Source organism: Ambystoma mexicanum, chromosome 5p (assembly GCF_040938575.1).
Source record: "Ambystoma mexicanum isolate Mex_15411 chromosome 5p, UKY_AmexF1_1, whole genome shotgun sequence".
NCBI classification, from domain to species: Eukaryota; Metazoa; Chordata; class Amphibia; order Caudata; family Ambystomatidae; genus Ambystoma; species Ambystoma mexicanum.
In genome coordinates this window covers 808,772,109-808,797,059 of record NC_090930.1, presented here as the reverse complement: position 1 = coordinate 808,797,059, position 24,951 = coordinate 808,772,109, and the positions used below count along the sequence as shown (strand labels likewise).

The 24,951-nt window shown below is 46.7% G+C and overlaps 1 protein-coding gene across 5 annotated transcripts in view; it reads right to left on the bottom strand.

The window, feature by feature from the left end:
* BBS9 (Bardet-Biedl syndrome 9) overlaps positions 1-24,951 on the bottom strand; it is a 3,505,410-nt gene that overhangs the window by 3,305,400 nt on the left and 175,059 nt on the right. For all 5 annotated transcript variants that reach the window (XM_069613236.1, XM_069613237.1, XM_069613239.1 and 2 more), the window contains exon 5: positions 16,899-17,012. In XM_069613236.1, the coding sequence (XP_069469337.1) occupies positions 16,899-17,012 (114 nt within the window). The remainder of the gene's footprint in view (positions 1-16,898; positions 17,013-24,951) is intronic.

The window sequence follows — 24,951 nt, the reverse complement described above, 5'->3', positions numbered from 1 at the left end:
CCCTTTTGGAGGTCGAAGAAGAGGACTTTCCTGATCTGCTCCTCGATCTAGATTTTTTATGATATTTCATCGAAGACTCAGCTGAGTCTTTTCTCCCCTTCGAAGAAAACTTCGAGGATCCCTCCCCCACCGCCAGTTTAGTTCTTTGTTCTTTTAAGGCCTTATGGGTCATCGACTGACAAGAACCGCAGTCATCTATACGATGGTCGGAGCCGAGGCACCAGAGGCAATTTTTATGGGGATCAGTCAGCAACATCTTTTTCCCACATTACTGCCATTTCTTGAATCCAGTATTCGGTGTGGAAGGGTTTGATGAAGACGACATTCACACGAAACTGAAGCACCGTTGTAACTATCCGAAGCAAAGCTAACGGAAAAACGGAACTGAGGCCAATGGGCGCACTGGAGGCCTTTATACAGCGGATGACGTCGGTGCTCAATGGATGCCACCGAGGGATATCGAGGGCACAGCCTCGAGTGGAGCGCCCTCTAGCGGAGAGAGAAACATTTTTCTGAAGCAGCTAAACTGAAGCTAAGGATATATCTAAGATGAGGAATACGTGGGAGGACACAATCCATTCGAATAGGAAATGTAGCCAAAGTCTGGGAAAGAGGGGAGGCCAAAGAATTACTGCAGCAGAACATCATATTGTGTAGGCAAAGAATACACAACCAAACACTAAAATAAAGTTTGAGAGGACCTCTTCACCAGCATTTATGTTCGCCATCTTCAAAACACTGCAAAGCTCCTCACTCCACTTGTTGAGAACGGCAGGAAGCATGAGCAGGAATCAAAACTAAAATGGTACCATCCCCGGATACCTGCCTGGGCATTGGATCAATCTAAGAGGGGAGGAGCCTACAACACCTGCAAAATTGAATCGGCCAATCACCCTCTACACCTGAAGAACACCGTGGTGCAGAGTTTTTTAGAGGAGGTGCTAAATTCCTACAAAGAAGGAGGGGGATGATAGACAGGTGTGGGAGTTTAGAGAGAGTGGCGGTCGAGAGAAGGAGAGTGCTAGAAGTGAAAATAAAGGTGATGGGGAGTTTCGCTTGGAAGAGGCCATAGGAGAGGAAAGGAGGTGACAGGGCATAGAGAAGGAAAGATTGTGTGGGGAGAGGCAGAGGTAGAAACCAATTCAAAGAGAAGGTGGAGGTGAGGGGACATGAGGTGGTGGCGAGGGAACTGGGAGATGTGGGGAGGGAACTGGGAGAGGTAAGGAGAACAGAAAAAGGTGGCGAGGGAACAGAAGGAGTGGCAAGAGACCTAGAGAAGGAGTTGGTTTGACACAGTGATAGATCTGGTGCAAACTCACAAATATCAGGAGGATGTGGGGAAGAACAGAAGTAGAGGGGATTGAGGTGACTGAAGAAAGTGGTGACATCTCAAAAGGAGATGAGGAGATAAGCAGGAGTGCATAAACCAGAGGAATGCATGCCCAGTGGCAGAAGATAAACTAAGGGAAGGAGTAAAGGGGAGCAGCAGTCCAAGTAGACAGAGTCAGAGGGACTGTAAACCAACCACACTGCATAGCTGGTGAACCAGTGTGGATTTGAGGAGGTACTAGCAAGTGGTGAGATGGCGATGAGAAACCTGGACTGGAGTGTGAGGAGGTACACCACAGCATATGAGTGAGAGGAATAGAGATGGGGTTCCCAAGGAATTAGAGTGTGGCAGAGGCATGAGAAGAATAGCCAGAAGGCAGTACTGGGTGGCAGTTAGAAAATCCCTCGCTAGGAAGTCCTTGCCTTTGAACCAAGCTACCAGCCAAAGACCAGCAGAAAGCCATGGGGCCTAAGCTTGGTGGCCTATACCTTATTTCCAGTGGTCATCCAGACTTCGGCATTGACATTGTTTGACCCTTGGAAGTTAGTCCCTTTAAATCGGGGAAAAGGAGAATACTCCAATGGCTGGAAGTTGAGATGACATGTAAAAAGAGACTGAAAATCCAGCTCAAAATACGAGTGATTCAAGTCCCCAGTGGATTGCCGTGAGGGGAACCCAGACTTTGAGACTGTCGGATTTTCTTTGGTTTAATCTTTTAATTGGAGAATAATGAGAAAGAATCCCCCTTGGTTTAATCTGTAGAAGAACATCAAAAGAGAAGTTTGATTTCATTAGTGTATCAGTGGATGAACTATCTTGACTGTTAAAGTTTACATTCTTCACCCCTAGTATTATACAGACCCTTTATGATTGAAACAAAGACACAAATTAACCTTAACTGCTGAAGCCAAGCGTGTTGGGTAATGATTCATCATGTTCTCTTTGTGACATGCCCCACGCGCTCTGCTACCAGTTTACCATTATTTATTAGTGGTCTCTGTCTCCCCCGACTCCATACTGTCTATGCTTCAAGTTCAAGGTATCTATATCATGGTCTTCAGGTCTCATTGGCCACAGTCTCAGGAACATCCTCCTACAAGCAGAAGTAAAAGACATCTAATAACTCCAAATACATACATTATATAGGCTGGATATCTATCCTCCCTTGTTTTTAAGCTTGGACAGGGATCTGGAACTTGCTCTCTGCCACCTTTACACCTAGTGCTCATGTCACTATGTTGCACTGGCTGGTACTATGGTCAGAAGGTAGTTCAATGTCAGCAACTGTGGAAACCATGAACACTTCAACATTGAGACCAATCTGACCTATACTGTTAAGGATTTCCATCAGGCGACACACACACCTTGGTCTCGGCCTAGTATGTAGCGCCTAACTGAGGTGCTTTTCTCCTTATTTATGTGGATTCAATTTTGGGATGGTACACCACTCATATCACACCCCCTTTTCAAATACCCCGGCTCACAATGGACCATGAACGAGGCTGGTTGGTCAAATGCAATATTTATTTATTTAAAATTCAAAAGAAATCTCACACTTTTAATATAAGGCAGCAATCACCAATGGAGTGATAGTTACACATGAGAATGTGAGCAATGCACTGGGTTTGACTTTTTAGTGGAGTACTTACACAGCACAGCAGAATAAGAGCACTTTTAATTTAGGATAGATAGCACTCAAGTTAGGATTTACCCCTGTAAAGTTCCCTCAACCCACAAATAATCAAATCTGAATGGATATAAGGAAGCCGCAGGTGATCGGGAATAAGAAGCTGAAAACGGAATCCAAATCTGACCTTCCCTCCCCAAATAAGAGTGAAAAACAGATTTGGAACCCTTGCAATGTTAAAAAGGACACACGGAGATGGATGAATAGAATAATGAATGTGTACAAAAACCTTGAAACAAATACCGTTCTTCACTAAAGCAACAATGTAAAGGTATTAACAATCACAAGCAATGGATTAGTAAGAGCATACAGTTTGAAAAATGAATGGAAGATTTAAAACAGTTTACAATCAAAATGACACGTTGGAAACTTTGCAAAGATTTCCATTTTCCGTGTAAATTTACTAAAACGGTTTCTTTGAAAAACGGGTAAAACATTATATTCTTTGGTTGGGGGATAGCTATAGATCACAGGTACACTATGGAGTTGACAGCAAGTCTCTAGCTGTTAAATTGAAGGAGTTATGCAAGATCTAAGAAGCTGCACTTTGAGTAAATGAAGGCGTGGAAAAGGAAAGGAAATCTGGTTGTGAGAAGAACAGTTTTACTCTACACTAGAGTATTCAGGCTAGGCCACCAAGAGGGACACAGTAAGCTCCAGGGTTGATTCGCGAGTTCAACCCTCTCGCCCCTGCACCCACCCTGGCGAAACCAGTCCGATCACTCGAAATAGGATTGATGGCTTAGGATTTCACGAGAAAAATTACTAAAGAGATGGCGCTAGCACTAGAAATCAAGGGCAGGGTTGCAAGAATGATTGACAGTTTGAACAAGGTATAAGGATAGGATGACTTAGAGAGTGGGATGAGAACAAAGACAAGATAGGCTTTGGGTTTAGATGGGGTGGCAATTGATACTCACAGTCAGTGCTCCAGATAAGATTTTGAGGTGGGAGTATTTTACGCATGCTTTCACAAATTAGAGAGTAAATGCAATATCAAGAGTAAAAATTAGTTTTCTCCTCTGCAAGAGAGTAAAACGTATCCAACACATACTATCGAATAGTATATTTTAAAGCGCAATATGCAGAGAGGTGATGCAAGTCTTTCTTGAAAGTAACAGCTTTAAAGTTTTACTGCGTTTGTTCCAAGTACATTTTTCTGAACGAATACAGTAAAACTTTAACACTGCCAGTTTCGAGGAAAGGCTTCCCTCCCCTCTCTGCCTAACAAAATGCAAGTGCGCACATCCAGGGGTGCACCTGGGCTAAAATGTAGGCGGGGCTAACCCTTCAAATGATGGGAGGGGCACCAACTTCAGAGACGGTGGAGGAGTGGCAAACTTACTTGTGTAGGGGCATCTAACTACATTACTCATTGTAATGAGACTATTCCAGTGCAGCTTCAATGTTACAATCAGTTAACTCTCTCAATTGAAGTCTGAAACACCCACTTGTTGCAGATCCTGAAGGTCCTAGAAAGTGTGAAAATGGCAGATGGAGTGCAATGAAAGAGTCAATATCATAGCATAACAGGACATTGCAGAGTGTGGGGTAGTTCTCTTGGCGGCCCAAGCAACTTCAGTGGCTGGGAGCAACAGGGGAGAAAAAGTAATGTTGGTTCTACCACAGTCCGCTATTGTAGACTCTCTGGTGCACCGACTGGCTGGTGAGACTGTCTGCCTGTCAAATCCAGTGTTATGAGACTAGGGGAGGGCCAGTGCAGCAATAATGCAATTCTATACGCCCCATATAGAATTGCATTATTGCTGCACTGTGATGTGCCTGTATTTAACAGTTAACTGCTCACACACGTTTACTGGAAGATTGGCTCGTCCTATAGGAAGGAGGGGCTCAGGGAGAAACTGTCACACAGTGGCTGAATCCACCTGTCATTGATGTTCAAGCATCTGCATCACCTGGACGATTTGCAGATTCCACTTGTGAGGCTGCTAGTTCAGACTGTTTGTAATTGCCCGACCTTTGAAGAGATTTACTGCACTGTTAAAGTCAGCTGTAAATGCACAGGATTGTGTGATTAATTGTGCTGCACGTGTTGCAGAGCTATGAATGGGTCTGTTAGGGTCACACTTAGCTGTCTGGTTAAAGGCCCTGCTTCTATCACTGAAGATGGATAAATCATATTCAAATCAATGTTAAAGGCTATTTATACTGTGCACTATCACCACTGGAGTGGTCCCTTGGCACTCTGGCAGATCTGAATGGAAAAAGGGTAGGATGGGTTAGTAGGCGCGAGTGTGAAAAGTGCAAGAGAGCTGTGAAGTGCTGTTGGGAGCTTCAGTTCGGTTAATACCGTTAGCTGTGCTTAGGTGTGCTTTTCGTTTGGTAGCCGTCATGTGCTGTTGTGCAAAGACTATGTGTGGTCTGTTTTGTTGTTGCAGGGTAGTGAAATGCGTGCAGTTTGTTGTGCTTCGTGGCATGATTGTGTTTAGTCAGAGTTTGAGAGGTGTATGCAGAGTGGCGAGTGAGTTTTTTTTAGTAGGGTTGGTTAGCGGTATCACTATCTAGATGTGATGCATGCTAATCTCCACAATTCTATCTAGATGTGATGCAAGCTGATCATCACAGTTCTGTTTAGCTGTCACGCAAGCTAATCTTCACAATTCTATCTATATGTGATGCATGCTTGGTTGACAGTAAGAATTTATTTACAGCTACGAAACTGCATACATTCTGGGAGTAAACTATGTATGAAGGCAAGTTATTAACAGTGTTATAGTTATATATGCAATGTTTTGTTGCTAGTAATCTACCTAAATTACACCTGCACCTCTTCCTCGTCCCAGTATTTTGGAATTAATCCACATTAACATTGTCTTACATTAAGGGAGGATGGTACATAGCATTCATGTTTTTAATATCAATTATGTCACACACATTTTCAATTTCTGGGCTCTGTATGCATTTTGTTATTTCTGATGGTTTATTCCTCATAGGCTAGCAGGATTATCGCATAGCAGTAATCCGATGGGTGGCGGATGCTTTTCAAGGTCAATGGGCCCTTTAGCGGAGATACTTGTACTGCTTTGACTGGTAGAATGGTCCAAATGCCGTTTACAAAAGGAAATATGAAGTCATAGTAAAAAACAATGACAAACTATAAACAAACGTGTGTACTACACAATGTGTATTGCTAATCAACTATTTTGCTATTATTCAGTCACATGCAAAAGGCTGCATTTGACACGTGGCTGCATTGAAAACGATTTTAGTCATTTGACACACTGTGCTGTAGACATCACACAGGTCCCACCACACAGAAGCTGTATTTCCACAGTCTGCTAGAGACAGCACTAATATGTGAGGGACATGGACATTTGCGCAAGCTACATTAGCCGCTGCAGAGCCCTGTCATTTATTCCATAGCTCTAAACATGCTTAGTGTTCTCCTTAAACGGAAGATAGTCTATAAAGAACAATTTTTAGAGAGTTATGTCTGCTTGGGGATGATCCCGTTAAAGAGGACCCGAAAGATTGGGCTTTTGTCGAGGCAAAATTAACGTACGACATCCAAAATAAAAACATGTTATGTCCCTTCTCCATGGATCGAACATGAGTGGTAGCAATTAACCCCGTTCAGATTCAGCCAAATAAATCAAGGGCCATGCATGACATTGTTGGTACTTCTGTTTCAGGCCGGTCCCCGTCCCCAATCAAACTCACCAGACAGAACCTGTGCGTTTTGAAGAATTGATTTTAAAAAGCAACTGCATGCAGCGATTCCTGTGCTAAGGACATGCTCTTTCCAGCATGCCCAAAAGTGTGAGTCCTACTCCTATTGCAGTAATATGGCACAGTAGTTGATTATTTGTATAGCCCCTATGCATAATGGGCTTCAAAGCGCTTCAAGGGGGGAGGGAGCAAGGGAAAATACAGTAACATTCTTACAGGTCCTTGAAACAAATCAGAATGTGAAAAATAACTATCAAATCATAACAGATAGTACAAGTGCATGGAACAATAAGGGAGAGGAGAGGGAAGGTTTAAAAAGGAGAAACAATACAGGCAGTAACATTACTATGCCTGGCGGCAATTGTTGCAGTGCAAGAGTGACAAGAGGAGGGGGAGGAGGGAGGGTGGGAGGAGAGAAAAGGGAAGAGGAGAGGAACAAAACATTTGACTATCTTAAAAGGGTCAGCGATTTACCAAGATAGTGCTGGGGAGGGAGTGGGAGGAGAACACAAGGAGGGAGGGAGAAGGACAGACCAGCTTTTATCAGAAGTCAAGGGGCTGTGATAAGAGTAAGTGCTAAGATAAAAGAAAGAGGAGAAGAGGGGAAGGGCGAGAGGCTGAAGGAGGCAGGCAGCTACAATCAATACGCCAAACGGCAATTGGGGTAGTGCCTAGCTACACAGGAGAGGGGAGGGAGAGGAGGGAGGGGAGGGCAAGAGGCTGCAAAAGACAGGCAACTACAATTTACTACGCCTGACGGCAATTGGGGTAGTGCCTAGCTTACACAGGGCATGGGAGAGGAGGGAGGAGGGGGAGAGGCTGCAAAAAAGACAGGAGACTACAATTTACTATGCCTGACGGCAATTGGGGTAGTATCAGATTACAGAAGAGAGGGAAGGCGGTGTAGGGAGGGGAGGAGAGACGGGGGGGAGAGGGGAAAGGATGCAAGGCAGGAAGGGGGTGAGGAGGAAAGGGAAACATCACGGAGGGCAAGGGGGTGAGAGGTGGACTTTAAGAGAAAGGGGGGGAAGGGGAGAGGGGGGGACTGTAAGACGGGAAGGGTGGAGAGGAGGGTGCCCTGAGGGAAATGGGGGCCAGAGGGGTCACACAGACATACTAGGGGGACAGTGGGGGCAGACAGGCACACTGGGGGGGGGGCAGAGTGGGCACACAGACACACTCGGGGGCAGAGTGGGAACAAACAGTGGAGGGAAGTGGGGGCACACATGCACAGTGGGGGGAAGTGGGGGCACACAGGCACACTGGGGATCAGGGGGGCACACAGGCACAGTGGGGGGCAGAGGAGGAACACAGGCATATTTGAGGGGCAGAGGGGGGACACAGACAGATTCGAGGGGCAGAGGGGGAAAAGAGGCACACTGGGGGGCAGAGGGAGCACACAGGCACATTCGAGGGGCAGTGGGGGCACACACATTCGGGGGGGTGAGGGGGAACACAGACACTGGGGGGCAGAAGGTGGACACTGGGGGCAGTGGGGGCACACATACACTGGGGGGCAGTGGGGGCACACAGGCACACTGGGAGGCAGAGGGGCACACAGACAATTCGGGGGGCAGAGGGGGGACAGACATTCGGGGGGCAGTGGAAGCACACAGGCACACTGGGAGGCAGAGGGGCACACAGACAATTCGGGGGGCAGAGGGGGACACAGACATTCGGGGGCAATGGGGGACACGGGCACACTGGGGGGCAGAGGGGACAGGCACATTCGAGAGGCAGTGGGGGCACACAGACACACTGGGGTGGCAGTGGGGGGCACACGGGGGGAAGTGGGGGCACAAAGGAACACTGGGAGGCAGAGGGGCACACGGACAATTCAGGGGCAGAGGGGGAAACAGACACATTCAGGAGCAGAGGGGGAACACACATTCGAGGGGCAGAGGGGGAACACAGACACATTCGAGAGGCAGAGGGGGAACACAGACATTAGAGGTGCAATGGGGGCACACAGGCATACTGGGGGGCAGAGGAGGCACAGGCACATTCGAGGGGCAGTGGGGGCACAGGCACATTCGAGGGGCAGTGGAAGCACACAGGCACACTGGGGGGCAGAGGGGACACGCACATTCGAGAGGCAGTGGGGGCACACAGACACTGGGGTGGCAGTGGGGGGAACACGGGGGGAAGTGGGGGCACACAGGCACACTGGGAGGCAGAGGGGCACACGGACAATTCAGGGGCAGAGGGGGAACACAGACACATTCGAGGGGCAGAGGGGGCAACACAGGCATACTGGGGGGGCAGAGGAGGCACAGGCACATTCGAGGGGCAGTGGGGACACACAGGCACATCCGAGGGGCAGTGGGGGCACACAGGCACACTGGGGGGCAGAGGGGGAACACAGACACATTCGAGGGGCAGTGGGGGAACACAGACACATTCGGGGGCAGAGGGGGCACACAGGCACATTCGGGAGGCAGTGGAGGCACACTGGGGAAGTGGGGGCACAGGCACACTGGGGAAGTGGGGGCACAGGCACACTGGGGGAAGGTGGGGGCACACAGACAATTCGGGGTCAGAGGGGGAACACAGACACATTCGAGGGGCAGTGGGGGCACACAGGCACACTGGGGGGCAGAGGGGGCACATGCACATTCGAGGGGCAGTGGGGCACACAGGGACACTGGGGGGCAGAGGGGGCACACAGACATTCGAGGTGCAGTGGAAGCACAGGCACACTGGGGGGCAGAGGAGGCACACACATTAGGGGGCAGAGGTGGCACAGGCACACTTGGGGGCAGAGGGGGAACACAGACACAATTCGGAGCAGTGGGGGCACGCAGACACACTGGGGTGGCAGTGGGGGAACAGGCGCACTGGGGAAGTGGGGGCACACAGGGGGGGAAGTGGAGCACACAGGCACACTGGGAGGCAGAGGGGCACACGGACAATTCGGGGGCAGAGGGGGAACACAGACACATTCGAAGGGCAGAGGGGGAACACACATTTGAGGGGCAGAGGGGGAACACAGACATTCGAGGGGCAGTGGGAGCACACAGGCACGTTCGGGGGCAGAGGGGGCACAGGCACATCCGAGGGGCAGTGGGGGCACACAGGCACACTGGGGGGGGCAGAGGAGGCACAGGCACATCCGAGGGACAGTGGGGGCACACAGGCACATCCGAGAGGCAGTGGGGGCACACAGGCACACTGGGAGGCAGAGGGGGAACACAGACACACTTACGGGGGTAGAAGAGGAACATCGACACATTCGAGGGGCAGTGGGGGCACACAGACACTTACGGGGCGGCACAGCGGCGCACCGTGGTGGACAGGGGTAGACAGGGCCAGGATTGTCCGAGTGGGCCTTGTGAGGAGGGCAGGCCAAGCCTGTCGGCTTCCTCATTGGCCCAGTTGTAAGAGCACCCAGCGTTGAAAACAAAAGCACACTGGCGCTGATGGAAGGAAACGGCCAAAATGCTCAAAGTACACAATCGTAACATGAAGCAGATGACACACCTCAGAGTTCAATTTAGCCAGAGTCACAAAGTCAACTGTGGCGCCATTGTGCACCGGAACAGAGCCCAGGAGGGGGCTTACCTACAGATGTTAATGCAGGACCTCAGGATGTGAGGAGGAACACATTGTTCAGCCGCTCCGGTTGCTGTATATAGGAGGAAATGAAAGCTAGCATTTGCTAAATATGTGTTCCATCGCCATCTACTGGAAAGAAAGAATAGGGGAATTCTCACAAAAGTACTGTGGCCAGCCTGCGTAAATGGTACGAAAATAAAAATAAAATGTGGCGTATATACATTATTTTACTGCGTAAAAAGCCCAAATACGCTCCTTATCTGGGAGGGCTGCTCACAGTCCACATTTTAGTTTTTGGAATTTGGACAGTCAACGGTTCTGGTCACTACACAGCAAGGCGCCTGGCAAACAGCTGGGCAGTTCTGTTTACTGGGTAGCACTTCTTGACTGGCAATTCTGGTCACTGGATACCATAGGTCATCGGGGTAGCGGGATTGCAGCAGGATGCAGTAAATGGCAGCAAGCCAAGCTGGATCAGGATGCCAAAGGTACCGCAGTTTTCCCCTTGTAAATGGGAAATTTAGTGTTTTTTTTAAAGATTTGGAGGCCTTGCTGGGAATGGGATCAGCACTGCTTGGGTTTTGCAGTGGGCCCTGGAGTAGGATCAGCAATGCTTGCCCTTGTAGTTGGAGTCTGGATCAGGAAGACGACGGGTACAGGAACGCAGCGCAGGAAATCAGGAAGAGTGTGTCTAGAGTCTTGTCAGGGACCCTTATTTATAGTGCATAATGACATCAAAGTATAGGCTGCGCAGGGTTAACTAAGCCCGCCCCTAAACTACTTTGGGCAGGGGTACTAGTCTCTGCCTTGCTCTCAACTGGTTGGATTTCCAAGAGAATGATGTCAGGTTTATGAGGTAAATTTTACAATGTCCAACTCCCACATTTTCTTTACTTAAACTACGATTTTGCCAAAAACAGACATTTATACAATTGCAATCTCTTAGTAAATTATATACCCAGGTTACATATTATGTGCAGCACATATCAGTCCAATCCTCAAGTCTGTGGGACCTTGTTTCGCCCTTCCGATACATTTTGGTAATTTTATGTTTATTGAATTTATATAGCGCTTTAAGCCAAAGCGCTTTACAATGTAACAGGTACAAAAGTGAGAGAAGCATATTTACAAACATGAATAGGCCATTGGAGCAATAAGTAGAACTATTTACAAGGGGGCGGAGGGTGGGGATAGGGTAGAGGAGGGAGTAGGTGAAGGGAGTTACGGTGTAGGATTTGAGGTAGGGGGAGGGAGGGGAGGCGGGAAGGGTGAGTGATCAGGTGTCCTTGTTGCCTTTCCTTTAAGTAGTATTTGTTACTAATTTAAGGTCAGAGGGGAAGGAGAGGGGATGGGCGGAAGGAGGGGGGCAAGGGTAGGAGAGGAGGGGTAGGGAAGGGAAGTCGGGAGGGGTGTAGAAGATGGGCTTTCAGGGAGTGGCGTAAGGATGAGTAGGTAGGGGTGGAGCGGATGGAGAGGGAGTTCCAGTGTAGGGGGGCCAAAAGTTGGAAGGAGCAAAAGCGTGAGGAGCAACATGGGGCTGGGGGTACAGTGAGGAGGTAGAGGTTTGCTGAGCGGAGAGAGCGGGAGGGGGAGTAAAATGAGAGGAGGGAGGAAAGGTAGGGGGGGCGCCAGCTCATGGAGAGATTTGTAGACAAGACAGAGGAATTGAAATTTCAGTTGTGAGAGGAAGGGAAGCCAGCCAAGATGAGAGAGAGAGAGGAAGAAATAGAGACTAGAGGAGGCATAGAGTACGGATAGAGGAGTGGTAGATGGATTTTAGGGGAGTTAGGTGAGAGACAGGGAGTCCAAAGAGGAGAGAGGAGCAGTAGAAGAGGCAGGAGAAAATGAGGGAGGAGATTAGGAGTTTGGAAGCATGGACTGCGAGAGAGGTGCAGATCTTGCGGATGTTATAGAGGTGGTACCGACAGGCGCGAGAGGTTAGAGAGATGTGGTGGGAGAAGGAGAGAGAGGAGTCAAGGTGGAGCCCGAGATTGCAGGCATGGGAAGATATGGGGAGGTTGGAAGGTGGAAAGTGGATGAAGGGAGGGGGAGAAGGGGTGAGAGTATTAGGAGGGAAGAAAAGCACCTCAGTCTTGTCAGTGTTGAGGGAAAGAAAGTGGGATGACATCCAATCTTTTATGGCCGTGAGGCAGGAAGAAAGAGTGAGGTGGAGGTCAGATGTGAAGGAAGAGAAGGAAAGAAACAGTTGGGTGTCATCAGCATAGAAGTGGTGGGAAATGCCGAAAGAAAAAAATGACTGGGGAGAGAAAGGAGGTATAGAAAGAAAAGAAAGGGCCCCCGTACGGAACCCTGAGGGACGCCATAATTCAGGGGGAGGCTGGAGGAGGTGCGGCCACCCCAGGAGACAGTGAAGGATCGATTGGAGAGGTAAGAGGTGAGCCAGGAGAGAACAGAGTCTTTCAACCCGAAGGAGGACAGAGGGCTAATAAGTAAGGGGGGATCCATGGTATCAAAAGCTGCAGAAAGATCAAGGAGGATGAGAATTGAAGATTGCTTAGCATAGCGAGCAGTGAGGAGAGAGTTGAGGACATAGGTGAGGGCTGTCTCAGTGGAGTGTTTAGGCGGAAACAAGATTGAGAGGCGGGGAGGAGGGAGTGGGAAGAGACGAAAGCAGAAAGCTGAGAGTAAGCAAGGTGCTCGAGGAGCTTAGAAATTAAGGGGAGAAGGGAGATTGGCCGAAGTTCGAGGCAAGAAGAGGGTTAGCAGGTTTCTTCAGGATAGGGATTATGGTAGCATGTTTGAAAGCTGAAGGAAAGGTGGCGGACGAGAGACAGATGTTGAAGAAGGTGGTTAGGAAGGGAACAAGGACGGGGTACATTTTCGGGATGAGGGAGGTGGGGATGGGGTGAGAGGGGGCAGCAGTAGGGTGACATTTGGGCAGGAGTTTGGACAGGAGGTGGGAAACACATGCAGGGGTGATAGGAGAAAAGGTGGACAAGTTGGCAGAGCTGGAAGAGGGGGAGGGGGCAAGGGGGTGAGAAGGAAGAAGAGGAGAGGATGTTCTGGCGAAGAGAGGATTTTGGATGAGAAGAAGTTGGCAAAGTCAGAGGGAGAGAGGGGGGAGTTTGTGGAAGGGTCAGAAGTGGGAGGAGAGAGAAGCCGAGAGAGGGTTTGGAAGATACTGCGAGGATGAGAGGCTTGTGAGTGGAGGAGGCTAGAGTAGTAAGAGTGTTTGGCAGATGAGAGGCAAGAGTCGTAGAGAGAGTGATATGAGAAATAAGAGGATTGATTAGTCAGAGAAGGGGATTTGATCCAGCATTGTTCGAGGCGTCGGAGGAGGCAGCGCATGGACAGAAGGTGTGAAGAGAGCCAGGGTTGGGAAGGCTTGTGAGAAGGGGAGAAGGGAGTGAGAGGATAGAGTTGGTCAAGACTGGAGGTTAAAGAGGACAGTGTAGAGAGGGCGTCGTCTGCAGAGAGGGAAGCAAAATCAGAGAGAGGGGGAAGGGAGGAAGAACATGAGTCGTGGAAGAGAGTAGGGTTAAAGTTAACTCTCGTTGCGACGAGAGAAGGAGGGAGAGGAGGGAGAGGTGGGGGAAGATGGGGGAGGAGTGAAGGAGAAGGAGAGCAAGGCGTGGTCGGAGAGATAGTTGGGAGGAGACGATACGGGGAGGAAGAGTAAGAAGAGAGAAAGATGAGATCAAGTGTGGAGCCAGAGGAGTGGGTGGGGGGGGAAAGATGAGGTAGGTAGGTATTTTTAGCATTAAAGATTCAGCCTAAAATTCCCTAACTTTATACACATGTGCAAATTATCCCAAGGGATGTATGTAAAAAAATGTATGTTTGCAACATTGATACTTTTCGATTTATCCTCAATACTTTGCCCCCAATGTGTCAGTGACTTCTACCATGTCTCAAAAAAAGCATAAAAAATAATTTTTAAACTGCAACATTTTTACAATTTTTCAAAGTCTTGCTGCAAAGATAGAAGTCTTTAAAGTTTATTCCTGAAATAGTCTTTGGGACCAAATGACAGTCTTTATTTCTGGGTCAATTTTTTTCCTGTCCTTCACTGCTGCCAACTGTCATTTCCTTTAGAGCATGGTGGGGGGTTTCTCCCTTGATTGAAGTTATATTGCCCTCTTCACACCCCAGGCTTCCTTCCCTGGGAGCTTCAACCCCGTAATTATCAGGGGGCTGTCAGTATATGCTGAGGGAGAGCCCTCCTTTGGGTGCCACCCCTCCAAGCAGAAGACCTGTTTTTCAACTTGCAACTCCAGCCACCATTGTTTTACCCTTTAATTTCTGATCTTAAATCCAGAATGAAAGCGAGACGGCTGCATAAAATAACCCATGTTATATAATCTCACCAGCAACAAACCCCTTCATATTGCCAAAGACTGGCAGACTTTCATTCATCAGTATACTGTTCCAACACACAGGCATTTTTTTTCTTTAGTTTGCAAAAGCCAATTTATATTTAATATATATATATATTTTTGTTTGTTTTTTTTAACACGTGGTGCAGCTGGCTTTCCTTTTTAAATTCAACTTTTCATCTCCAGCAGATTCACACACTGTCTGCAGGTATAGTTATTCTCTTGAAGGCTGGAGTTGGTCTACAGCACAGATACATTGGCACAGATATGGCTCAGCTAGTAAGAGTCTCTGGGCCTCATTATGAGCCAGGCGCTAAGTGTTTAACGGCGCCGTAAAAGGCTGCGGCGCAGTTAAACACTTAGCGCCTAACTACGAGGTCCCTTTGCGAGACCCGACCTTAACGGCTGGTTTTACCAGCCGTTAAAGTAGGGACCCGCAAAGGGACCTTGGTGCTAATTACGGTACCGCAATTTGCGGTACCGTAATTAGCGCCTTCCCCATTCCCATTGAGCCCAATGGGGCAAAAATGGGAATGGGGAAGGGCCATGGCGGCATGGGGAATTACCGCCCCACCAACCTCGGAATGGGGTGGTAATTCCCCATTCCGCCATGGACCATGGTGCTAATAGCACCATGGTTTAGCGCCGGAGTCCTAATGAGGCCCTCTCTCTGAACAGCTGAGTTTGGATACTTTTGCAAAGAAAATGAATGCATTTCCCGTGTAAGTAAAAGTAAAGTTTCTGGTTACATTTTTTTAGAGTTGGTTTGACTGGGCTTGTCAGTTCAGAATCATGCCTGGTTTTTCTGAGGCCTAGTGAAACACACAGTGCCTGGTAGGGCTTTTTAATCACAGTGGCCCTCATTACGACCCTGGCGGAGGTCCATGGTGCAAATTGCACCATGGACCATGGCGCAGAGCTGCCAACTCCGCCATGGGGGTTGGCGGACTTACCGCCCCATTCCGACCTTGGCGGGGCGGTTAGTCCCCAATCCCCATTTACCCTTCCCCATTCCCATTTTTGCCCCATAGGGTATAATGGGAGTGGGGAAGGCGTTAATTACGCCACCGTAGATTACGGTGGCGTAATTAACAAGAGGTCCCGTAGCGCCATGGATTTTTCCGCCCGGAAAATCCGGGCGGAAAAATCACCATGGCGCTGCGGAAAGTCTTAATCTGGCGGAGAGGTACGCCATGCATTACGCTGGCGTATACCCCTCTCCGCCAGGGTCGTAATGAGGGCCAGTGGCTTTAAGAAACAGAAGGAATTTAGCGTCATAGCCGCATTTTTTTAAAGGTGAAAAGGGTTTGTTTTGAATGGAGATTTTGGCTTTTGCAGCACAGCAACGCTGCTTTTTCCACTTTCTTCCTTTTGTTGATGCCGGAACACACTGGCAGTCTCCTTCAATGTGCTCCCTTTGTCCCATCCTGCCCGATGTGTTGTTGGCAGGATGGTGCAACCATTTTTGTTGTTGTTGCAAAATGCAGTTTTGAGCCATGATGCTCACAGGAGCCAGCGCAACAGTTTTGTGGTTGTTTCTGCATAAATGCAGCTTAGTGATGTGGGGTGATGCCGCCGAGTGTGTCAATATATCCCACAATACCATGTTAGTCTTCTTATCCCATTACTTTGAAAACATTAAAGGGTATATTCCAGCTAGGGGTGGGTGTCAAATCATAAATACAGAGATGACTTGGGGCCTCACTCCGGATGTATCCCACATCCATACCCCCCTCTCCCTTTACCGTTTTCAATGCTTTTAGTTGAACCACCAATCTGCCTTTTCTGTGCATGTGATTCAAAAAGGGACCTGCCTGCCGGGCCGGAATTTTTGTTTTGCCATTTTAAAAGCTTACATCTTGAAATACCTTAACACACATTTCACAAGCATGTGTGCATGAACTGTACAGGGAATATCCAACCCCAATGCCAGCCTGTTGTAATTGCATGTAGTAGAGGGCCTCGGCTCTAGAACGAACAGTAGCAGCATGGACAGCAGAACAAGGAAGAAGCAACTTGGGCTTTAGCTCCTGAAATATAGAGTACATACTAAGAAATAAAACCTGCCTAAGTATCCAATAACATCGTTTGAGATATTTCTTTAATGGACACATCCAAGGCTGAATCGTTGCTACTCTTCTGTACACGTTATAATCATTTCAATGCAAATGTTGGCCACATTCAATATTGACATGCATCTAAACTGTTTCAAAGTAACATTTAAGATCATTAAAAAAAATAAAAAATAAATCAGATGTTCCAACCTAAGAATTCTGGAGTGCATTGAGGTATAACTTACCTTTCACGCCACCGAATGGGCCATGCGTCATGTTGCATGCAGTACGCTGCAGGTTGTGTTCATACATAAGTTTAATCTGATGCTGGTTTCCATGTTCTACGTTGCCCAATGTTCCTTCAATAAGAAAGGACTTAGGTAAAGTGTGTGTCACTTTCCATTTAAGGTTTGTTTATTAAAATGATGCATTTTGCAACACAATAGCAAAAGCAATACACTTTACATATTTCACTCCATGGCCCATATTATAGGGACCTTTCACGGATCCAGAGCAATGTCGCACAGCATTTGCACCGGTGCAACAATTGTTACAGTGTAAAAATGCACTGAAGAAATACATATTTGCACCTGGTGCAATGGCAATTGCGAAATTACATTGAATGGGTCAAACATTTCGAAACAAGGGTCCATGAAAAAACGGGTATTTTGCAAGACATTGGGCCAGTGATGCACAACCTTTTAATCCCACATAACACTATGCATCAAATATTATATCTTCATGTTAAGAAATACATGAAAAACAGTTTCAGGCACCAGGTCCTTCATTTGTGCACATCCAACAAACTACACCATAGGCACGTTTCCCTCTGGGAATTTCACAGAGACCCTTAAACTTGGAAATATCTTCGGTTCAAACAAGGTAGAAAATATTTGAAATAAAAACAAATGCAAAATCCCTAGTAATGCTTGGAAATTTCAAGGTAGAGATTTGCAGACAACAATGGACAAAAACAACTTCGGAGTAGAAAGGCTGGGTCTCTGCTGGGGGCAGAGAACGGGGAGGGAGGGGTGATTACAAGGGGCATTATGCTAAAGAGGGGAAGTGAGTCGCAATTAGACCGGAAAACATACTATTTCTATATAGATCCGGTGAAAGTGCTGTTTCAAGCACAAGTGGCTCCCTGGGAAGGAGCTAAAAATGTGCCCCCTCTCCAGCCATTTTTATTTTCTGCAAATGCCTTTCTCTCTCTCTCTCTCTCTCTCTCTCTCTCTCTCTCTGTGCTTTCATTCTCTACTCCCTCTCTCTTCTGTTCACCGCAGTCTAATGAAAAGAGGAAAGATCAAACAAAGTGAAAGTGTGAACGAGGGTGATAAGGGAGCAGGTGGTGATAACAAGTAAGCCAGTGGAGATGGGGAGAGAAATCAACCGCTGGGTGAAAGCAAAACCCCTAAAAAGGAGGAGAGGAGGCGTTCACAGTTTTTCAGTGCTCCCAAAATCATGGAGTGTCATAACACACCATGATTTTGGGAGCACAGGAAAAAAACTGTAATGACGCTTGAATTTTAAATTCTAAAAAACAACATTGGGCTCAGCGCAGAATGATTGGTGTTCACACTAACCTTACACTGTCATTTGGTGGAGCATGAGGGATGGAGAGGAACGATTACTGTAGTACTCCAGAAAGACAGATGTACCTACCTTGTTAGAGTTACCCACGATGTTTTCACAATCTCTTAGCATTTTTTTTTTCAATAAAGACCCTTGAAACTTGCGAATTGAGTTTTAGGTTGAACCTTCGGCCGTGACAAGTATCTTAAAGTCCTCAAAACGGGGTTACTCACATGCCAAAACCCGAAGTCTGAAGGGCAGACAAATGGAAGACCGTAGCTAGAAGGGGGCAGAAGTAAGGGGCATTTAACCCCACTATGTTTAGGGATTCTTGTCAGAGTTGGAGCCGTCTTAACTGGTGTTTATCAAATTTTGCTGATGCCAGTGGTCGAAGTGATTGGGAGCGGTGCTCCTATACTTTTTTTAAATTAAGTTTTCCTGTTCCTATCATTTTATTTTAAAAAGAAACCATTCTGGAATAGTTTCGTTTTAAACTAGTGTAGGAAGCAGTTGAAGCTTACACTGCACTGAACGTTACCTTAAACAGCAGGTGCATTTGTTTGGGGGTTTGTATTGTGCGTGGGAGGGGGCGTTGCAATGGGATTTGCGAGGAGCAGGACAGGCCAGCAGCTAATATAGTTCCACTACTTCTTTACATACACTTCGGCCATTGCCTGATGCGCTTTCAATTACCTCTTATTGTGTCCGAGCTGCAAGTTAAAGCCCCATTGTCAGCTCTGGTCCGCCTTGCAAGCAAACAGCCCGGACACTGGTTGATTCAGCTCCATTAAGCAGTTTCATATAAAAGTTAAAAATCTAAACTAAATATGATAATGTTAGATTGTTGAAACTGCGATGGGCACGTGTATTTTAATGCCAAATCTCCAGCACAATGGATAGGCTAATTTGTGAAGAGAAGGCAAACAAAGTACTACCAAAAACAGATGTCTGTTTGACAAGTAAAACAAAAAGCAATACAACTGCGCATTTTATTCACATACTGTATAACAGAAAGCTGCAAACCTGACCTGATTTGAGGGGATATACCCCTATTAGAGATTCACCTTAAAGAATAAGTAGTGGTTAGAAAATAGATAAGATGCTGCTCTTTGCTTTTCAGTTTATGCACTTACATTTGATGATCTGTAGGCCTTAACGTACGGGAAAAGCAAAAGTACAAGCTCCAGGCAACAAACCTCTCAGATTTGTCAGCTAATTGGTGCTCTTGCTTCCAGTGTACAGCCAGAGGTAGCTTAGGATGTCCCCTTATCTGCACTCTCAACTGCTGAATGGTGCTACCAATATATAGTTTCCCACAAACACATTTGAGAGCATACATCACAAAACGGTTGAGGCATCAAAGGGCACTTTGACTCATCACACACAAATCAATTACTGCTATGTTTGGGTGCAAATCGGTGGTTGTGATCAGAATTCTGGTAACTAAATTTTAGTTATCAGCATGTTGACAAAGTAATGGTAAATCCATATCTATTTTTCTTTTTTTATTTTGATTGCTTTGCCCGTCTCCCGTAATACCCTGTTATTCCGAACTGATGTGTGGTATGTTATTCCAATTTCATTTTTTCTCTTTATATCTTCTACATTTATTCATTGTGTTCATTTCTCAAATGCCATAACGTACATATGATTACAATTGACTTCTGATTTGGATAGATTATGATTTTTATTATCATATACTATATGTGTATGGATCTCCATAGCCTTGAAAACAACCACGAGGTCGAAACACGTGTTGGCTGTTCCCATCAATATTACATTTGATTTCTATTCACTGTTATCTGGAATACTTTATCCCATTCAGAATATTTTTTGTCATCATTTATACTGACATTCAAACTCCTGAGCGTGAGTTAGCCCTTTCCAAACTGATATCTAGGTTCATTCTATACAAACCCCAGGTGGGTGGGTTTGGTGAAAGGATGTTCATTGCCGGTATTAATATTGGATTCTAACGTAGAGTGGTCAATAGCGCACGGATATTTCTTCGAACCCATCTTCCACGTTTTGTGTCTTGGTTGAGTTTGTGTTAATCCTTTCGTTAGTGATAGTGACAGGATTTAGGTTATATTAGGCTTTGGACAGAGGACTGTTTTAGATTTGTTAGATAAGCCGACAAGGACCCATTATTATTTTACATATAGACTAGGGTGAAACCTCCTTAGAGGTAGGCTTAGGATAGGACTTACTCTTCTGTTTAATAAAACACTTTATGAAAAGGGACCTCTTGTCCGTCTCCCGAGTCCGAGTCCGACTTACACAATTGCCATTTGGGAGATTTCCTCATGAATACACCCTTTTGGGTTTCTGGCCAAGCCAAGTTCTTGGAAGTAGCGTATTACCCAAAAGACTTATACCTGCCTTTGATCATTTTCCCATGAGCATGGGGAATTAGAATGGTAGATTGCTTCTTGCAGAATGGAAGATTTCCGTAGAATTACAATGCCAGAATTTGTTCTAATCATAAAAAGGCCATACATATTTACCCTCTCTACCTGTCATTAATAGAGGTTATTACTTAATGTAATGGTAATTACTTTATACTGCCATTACCAAGATTAGAACCAGTGACCCAGATATCTCAGACCTTTCTCCAGCAGGTCCTCAACAGTTAGGTTACAGTCTTTGGTGTGTATTCAAAGACATTGGCTGTTGCCTATATCTGCACACACCACATTAACCACTAAAGGATGTGTGGAAGAGTTTTTTTCACCTGGTATTTCACCTTCTCAACACATGGTAAATTAAGGCACTTCATAAATTTTAACATATACTGTGAATAAGCCTCACGGAAGAAGGATCTCTATTGCAACCCGGGAGAGGCAGGAACCATGCTGAAAACACAGGATTAAATACCATATGAGCCACCAGAGATCCTGCTTCCACCAAGGGGAGAAAGGATAGCTCAGGGGCAACATGTTTGTCTTGAAAGCAAGATAACACAGCACAACAGAGGTTTGAATCCCAACCCTACGCTTAGAAACGTATTAAGCGAATCATAAAAGAACAATTATAAAATTCTAATTATAAGTTTCGTGATCTCTGTAACATAGCAAAGGACAAATCGTTAGAGAATCAAAATTCCACGAGCGTGACTCGCAGAAGGTCAGAGGACCCTGCTCACATTAGCTCGTGGTATAATGGAAACTGCCACTTAACCAATGATACCATATAAAATGTAAGCAAGAAAGAGCCAGCAGCTACCCCCAATAAAATGCCAGAATGGGCATCACAAAGGAAACAATTCTTTGATAGCAGAAACCTATTTTGAAAGTTCAGCTAAGAAGGCCATGGCAAGGTCCACTAACCAGTTCATAACAACTATGGAACCAGTACTATTCATCTGTTCAACACTCATCTTGGATACACAGCTGCTCGTAATCAGACATTTACACAGTCCCTAAATAAAACCCTTTATTGCTCTGAAAGAGGGATCCTGAAGAGGGGGTGTGTGGGTCTTAGGAGTCAGTGTGCAGAGTTGTAGAGAAGAAAGTGGCCGTGAGTCAAGGAGATGGAGAGCACTGGAAAGGTGTAGAGAGCACACAGAGGAGGGGAGGAGGTAGAGAAAAGCAAAAAGTGAGGAGGATGCAGGAGACAGAGAAAATAGTGAAAACAGCAAACTTGGGTAAAAGGGAAAAGAGCGAAGGGGTAGAGCAAGATATAAGTGTGGAGATGCAAGGGAGAAGAGCAAGTGAGGCAAGAAGTAGAGGGATAGGAGCACAAGGAGAGATCGAGGTGGAGGAGATACCCCATGGTGAGGAGAAGCAGGGCGAGAGAGAGTACATGAGAGCAAGCAGAGAAAAGGAAGAATATGGGAGGGGAGGAAAAAGAAAAAAGGAAGGATGGGGGGTAGGTAAGACCAACACACAATCCCCCTTCCACACTGAATGGTCCAACTTCACTACTAACAACCACAGTCCTTGGCACAGACATCTACAGAGGCAAATTCAACCTAGCTACTTCCCACCCAGACAACAACCCCATATTGAAAAGTATCCTCACACCACCTTCCTCCTACAACCTCACCCAGCACATCACCTACCCCAAAATCATGTGTTAAAAAATGTGTTTTCTGTGACAATAAATCACATCCAGGTAGCGTGGTCAGACTGCTTTGACATTTCCTTCACACCAACAGTGCCACACAGCACCCCCGCCACCCATACCTCCACCCCTATCTAGACAAATAAAACGCATCACAAACACAGCTATAACACCACTCTTACAACTACCTCCCTCCATCCACCCCACCTTACCTCTCAGCAATTAAAACACAGCAATCACCCAAGCACTTGACCAAACAGCCCCCCTAAAAACACAAACTCGGCAACCACCACCACTAGCCATGTCTCAATGACTCCCTCCTCACCATTAGATGCATAGAAAGTGCCTGGCAAAAAGAAAACGTGCCCCTCCACCATGACACCCGCAAAGACTGATGCTCTAAAAACAAGACAGATATACGCAGAGTCACAGCTGCCCACTACATCAAAGAGCTCGAATCTACCCCTAATCAGACAAAGGCACTTTTTAACATCATTTCACTCTCCAAACCCTACCAGCCACCACTACCACACCCCTCCAGCTTTGCATTGTAAGTAAGGCATGGTATCAACGTAAGACAGACACAAGTGATGACAGTTCAAGGATATTTATTGAACTTTATCAGGGGTGTGAAAAATGTCTATATAAACCTAAATCTCCGTTGGGAGCAAGCTACGATCATCAAATAATAGTAAATACAGTCTTAGTGGAGTCTAGTCAAATAAAAAGGGCCTATACAAAAAAGGAATATTGACAAACATTCCCGCTATCCTACAAAATAGTGTGGGATAATGTTCACAATAGAAACAGGTGTTCACAAAATGGTAAGTTAGAATGTTAGGCCATGGGCCTCCCTCCCCCCCCCCTTTTGTAGCACGGGACAAGGCGGGTCAATCAAGCACAGCACAATCCCGGGCTTCTTTGGCACAAGGCATTTTAGCAGGAGGACAGCAGAGAGATGCAGGCCATAGAAAAGACCTTAGAACCAGCATGTTTTCAGAGCTTTCCTGAATTGAAGATGATTTGCTACGGTTTTAAGGCCAGCAGGTAGCTCATTCCAGAGTCGACTGGCCGCATAAGAGCAAGCCCACCCACCAAGGTGAGCCCTACGTATCTTTGTGACGGCCAATACCTTAGCATCGCCTGACCGCAAAGGTCTGCCAGGGCCATACGGAGAGACCTTATCCTGCAGATATTCAGGTGCCTATTTAAGGAACGGACGGTGTACTAAACACGGACTTCAATTGAATCATTTGGCCCACTGAGAGCCAATGAAGTGCCCGTAGCACTGGGCTTATATGAGCACCATAAGGCGACGCAGTCACCACCCTGGCCACTAAATTCTGCAACAATTGGAGACGGTGCACCACCCTAAAACGGTGTGCCAAATAAAGTGCATTGCAGTAATCCAGCCGACTGGTAATCAAGGAGGACACCACTAGGGGTCGCAGGTTTTCTGGCAAAAAAGGCGGGATACGGCAAAGAACCCCAAGAACGAAATGACCAGTCTTAAAAACAGCATTAACCTGTGGTGACATAGATAGATCAGAAGAAAGAAAGACCCCAAGGTTCTTAACCACCTTCACCGGAGTAGGACAATCACCCATCGTGGAAGGTCAGAGGGAACCCGACCATTCAGCTGTGATCAGAGAGGAGCCCACCACCAAGACGTCGGTCTTGTCCCCATTCAGCTTCAGTCAATTCACACTCATCCAGTTTCCTACTGCGAACAGACAGTCCCGAAACTTTGCGGACACAGTATCATGATCCTGATCCAAACGGACCAGGATCCGAGTGTCGTCTGCATAAGAGTAGCATCATAAACCGCAGGAACGGATGAGGCGAATCAGCGGCAGAGTATAGCTTTTAAACAACATGGGGGACAAGGCTGAACCCTTGAGGAACACCGCAAGATAGAATCTGAGAAGGTGAAAAATAGGGAGGTAGATAAATAGCTTGACCATGATCAGTAAGAAAAGAAGGTCACAGTTTCTTCACCAACATCAGGGCCTTCTGTACCCAAGTCTCTTTAGTGCAAAGTCTCTTGACTTAGAAAACCTGATGTCCCGTAAATAATAAAGGAAAGTTCCTTTCTCAATGTTCACATTGGGAGATTTACTCTTCACCCAGGATCCCCCTCAGCTGGGCTCCGATCCTTTTTCCACCATTAGCCTCCCTCATTCAGGTTCACATTTTCCACAACAATCTTCTTGAGTGTGCTTTCACCATTAGCCTCCCTCAGTCAGGTTCAGACCAACTTCACTTTGTAGTCATCCCTCAGTCGGGTTCAGATTTGCCACAACAATCTTCTTGGGTGTGTTCACCCTGGATCCCCCTCTTCCGGGCTCAGACCTCTTTTCTATAATTAGTCCCCCTCTGCCGGGTTTAGGCCAACTTCAGTTTACAGACAAAGACTTTCGAGTGTGCACGGGATTCAACACAATCCGTTGCAGGACCACTTCGATATTACAGTTCAACTATTCTTCCCCATTCAGAAAGGGGGGGGGGGGAGCACCAAACAGAGACCTTCGAGTGAGCACCCACGCAGCACTGGGCCACTCTATCTGGTACCAATCTTAGTTTTACAAAGTTCAATTGTATTCAAGTTTGCTTTCTTCATACAATGTTGCTGCTTGCAACCTTGAGCATAACAGTCCGGTC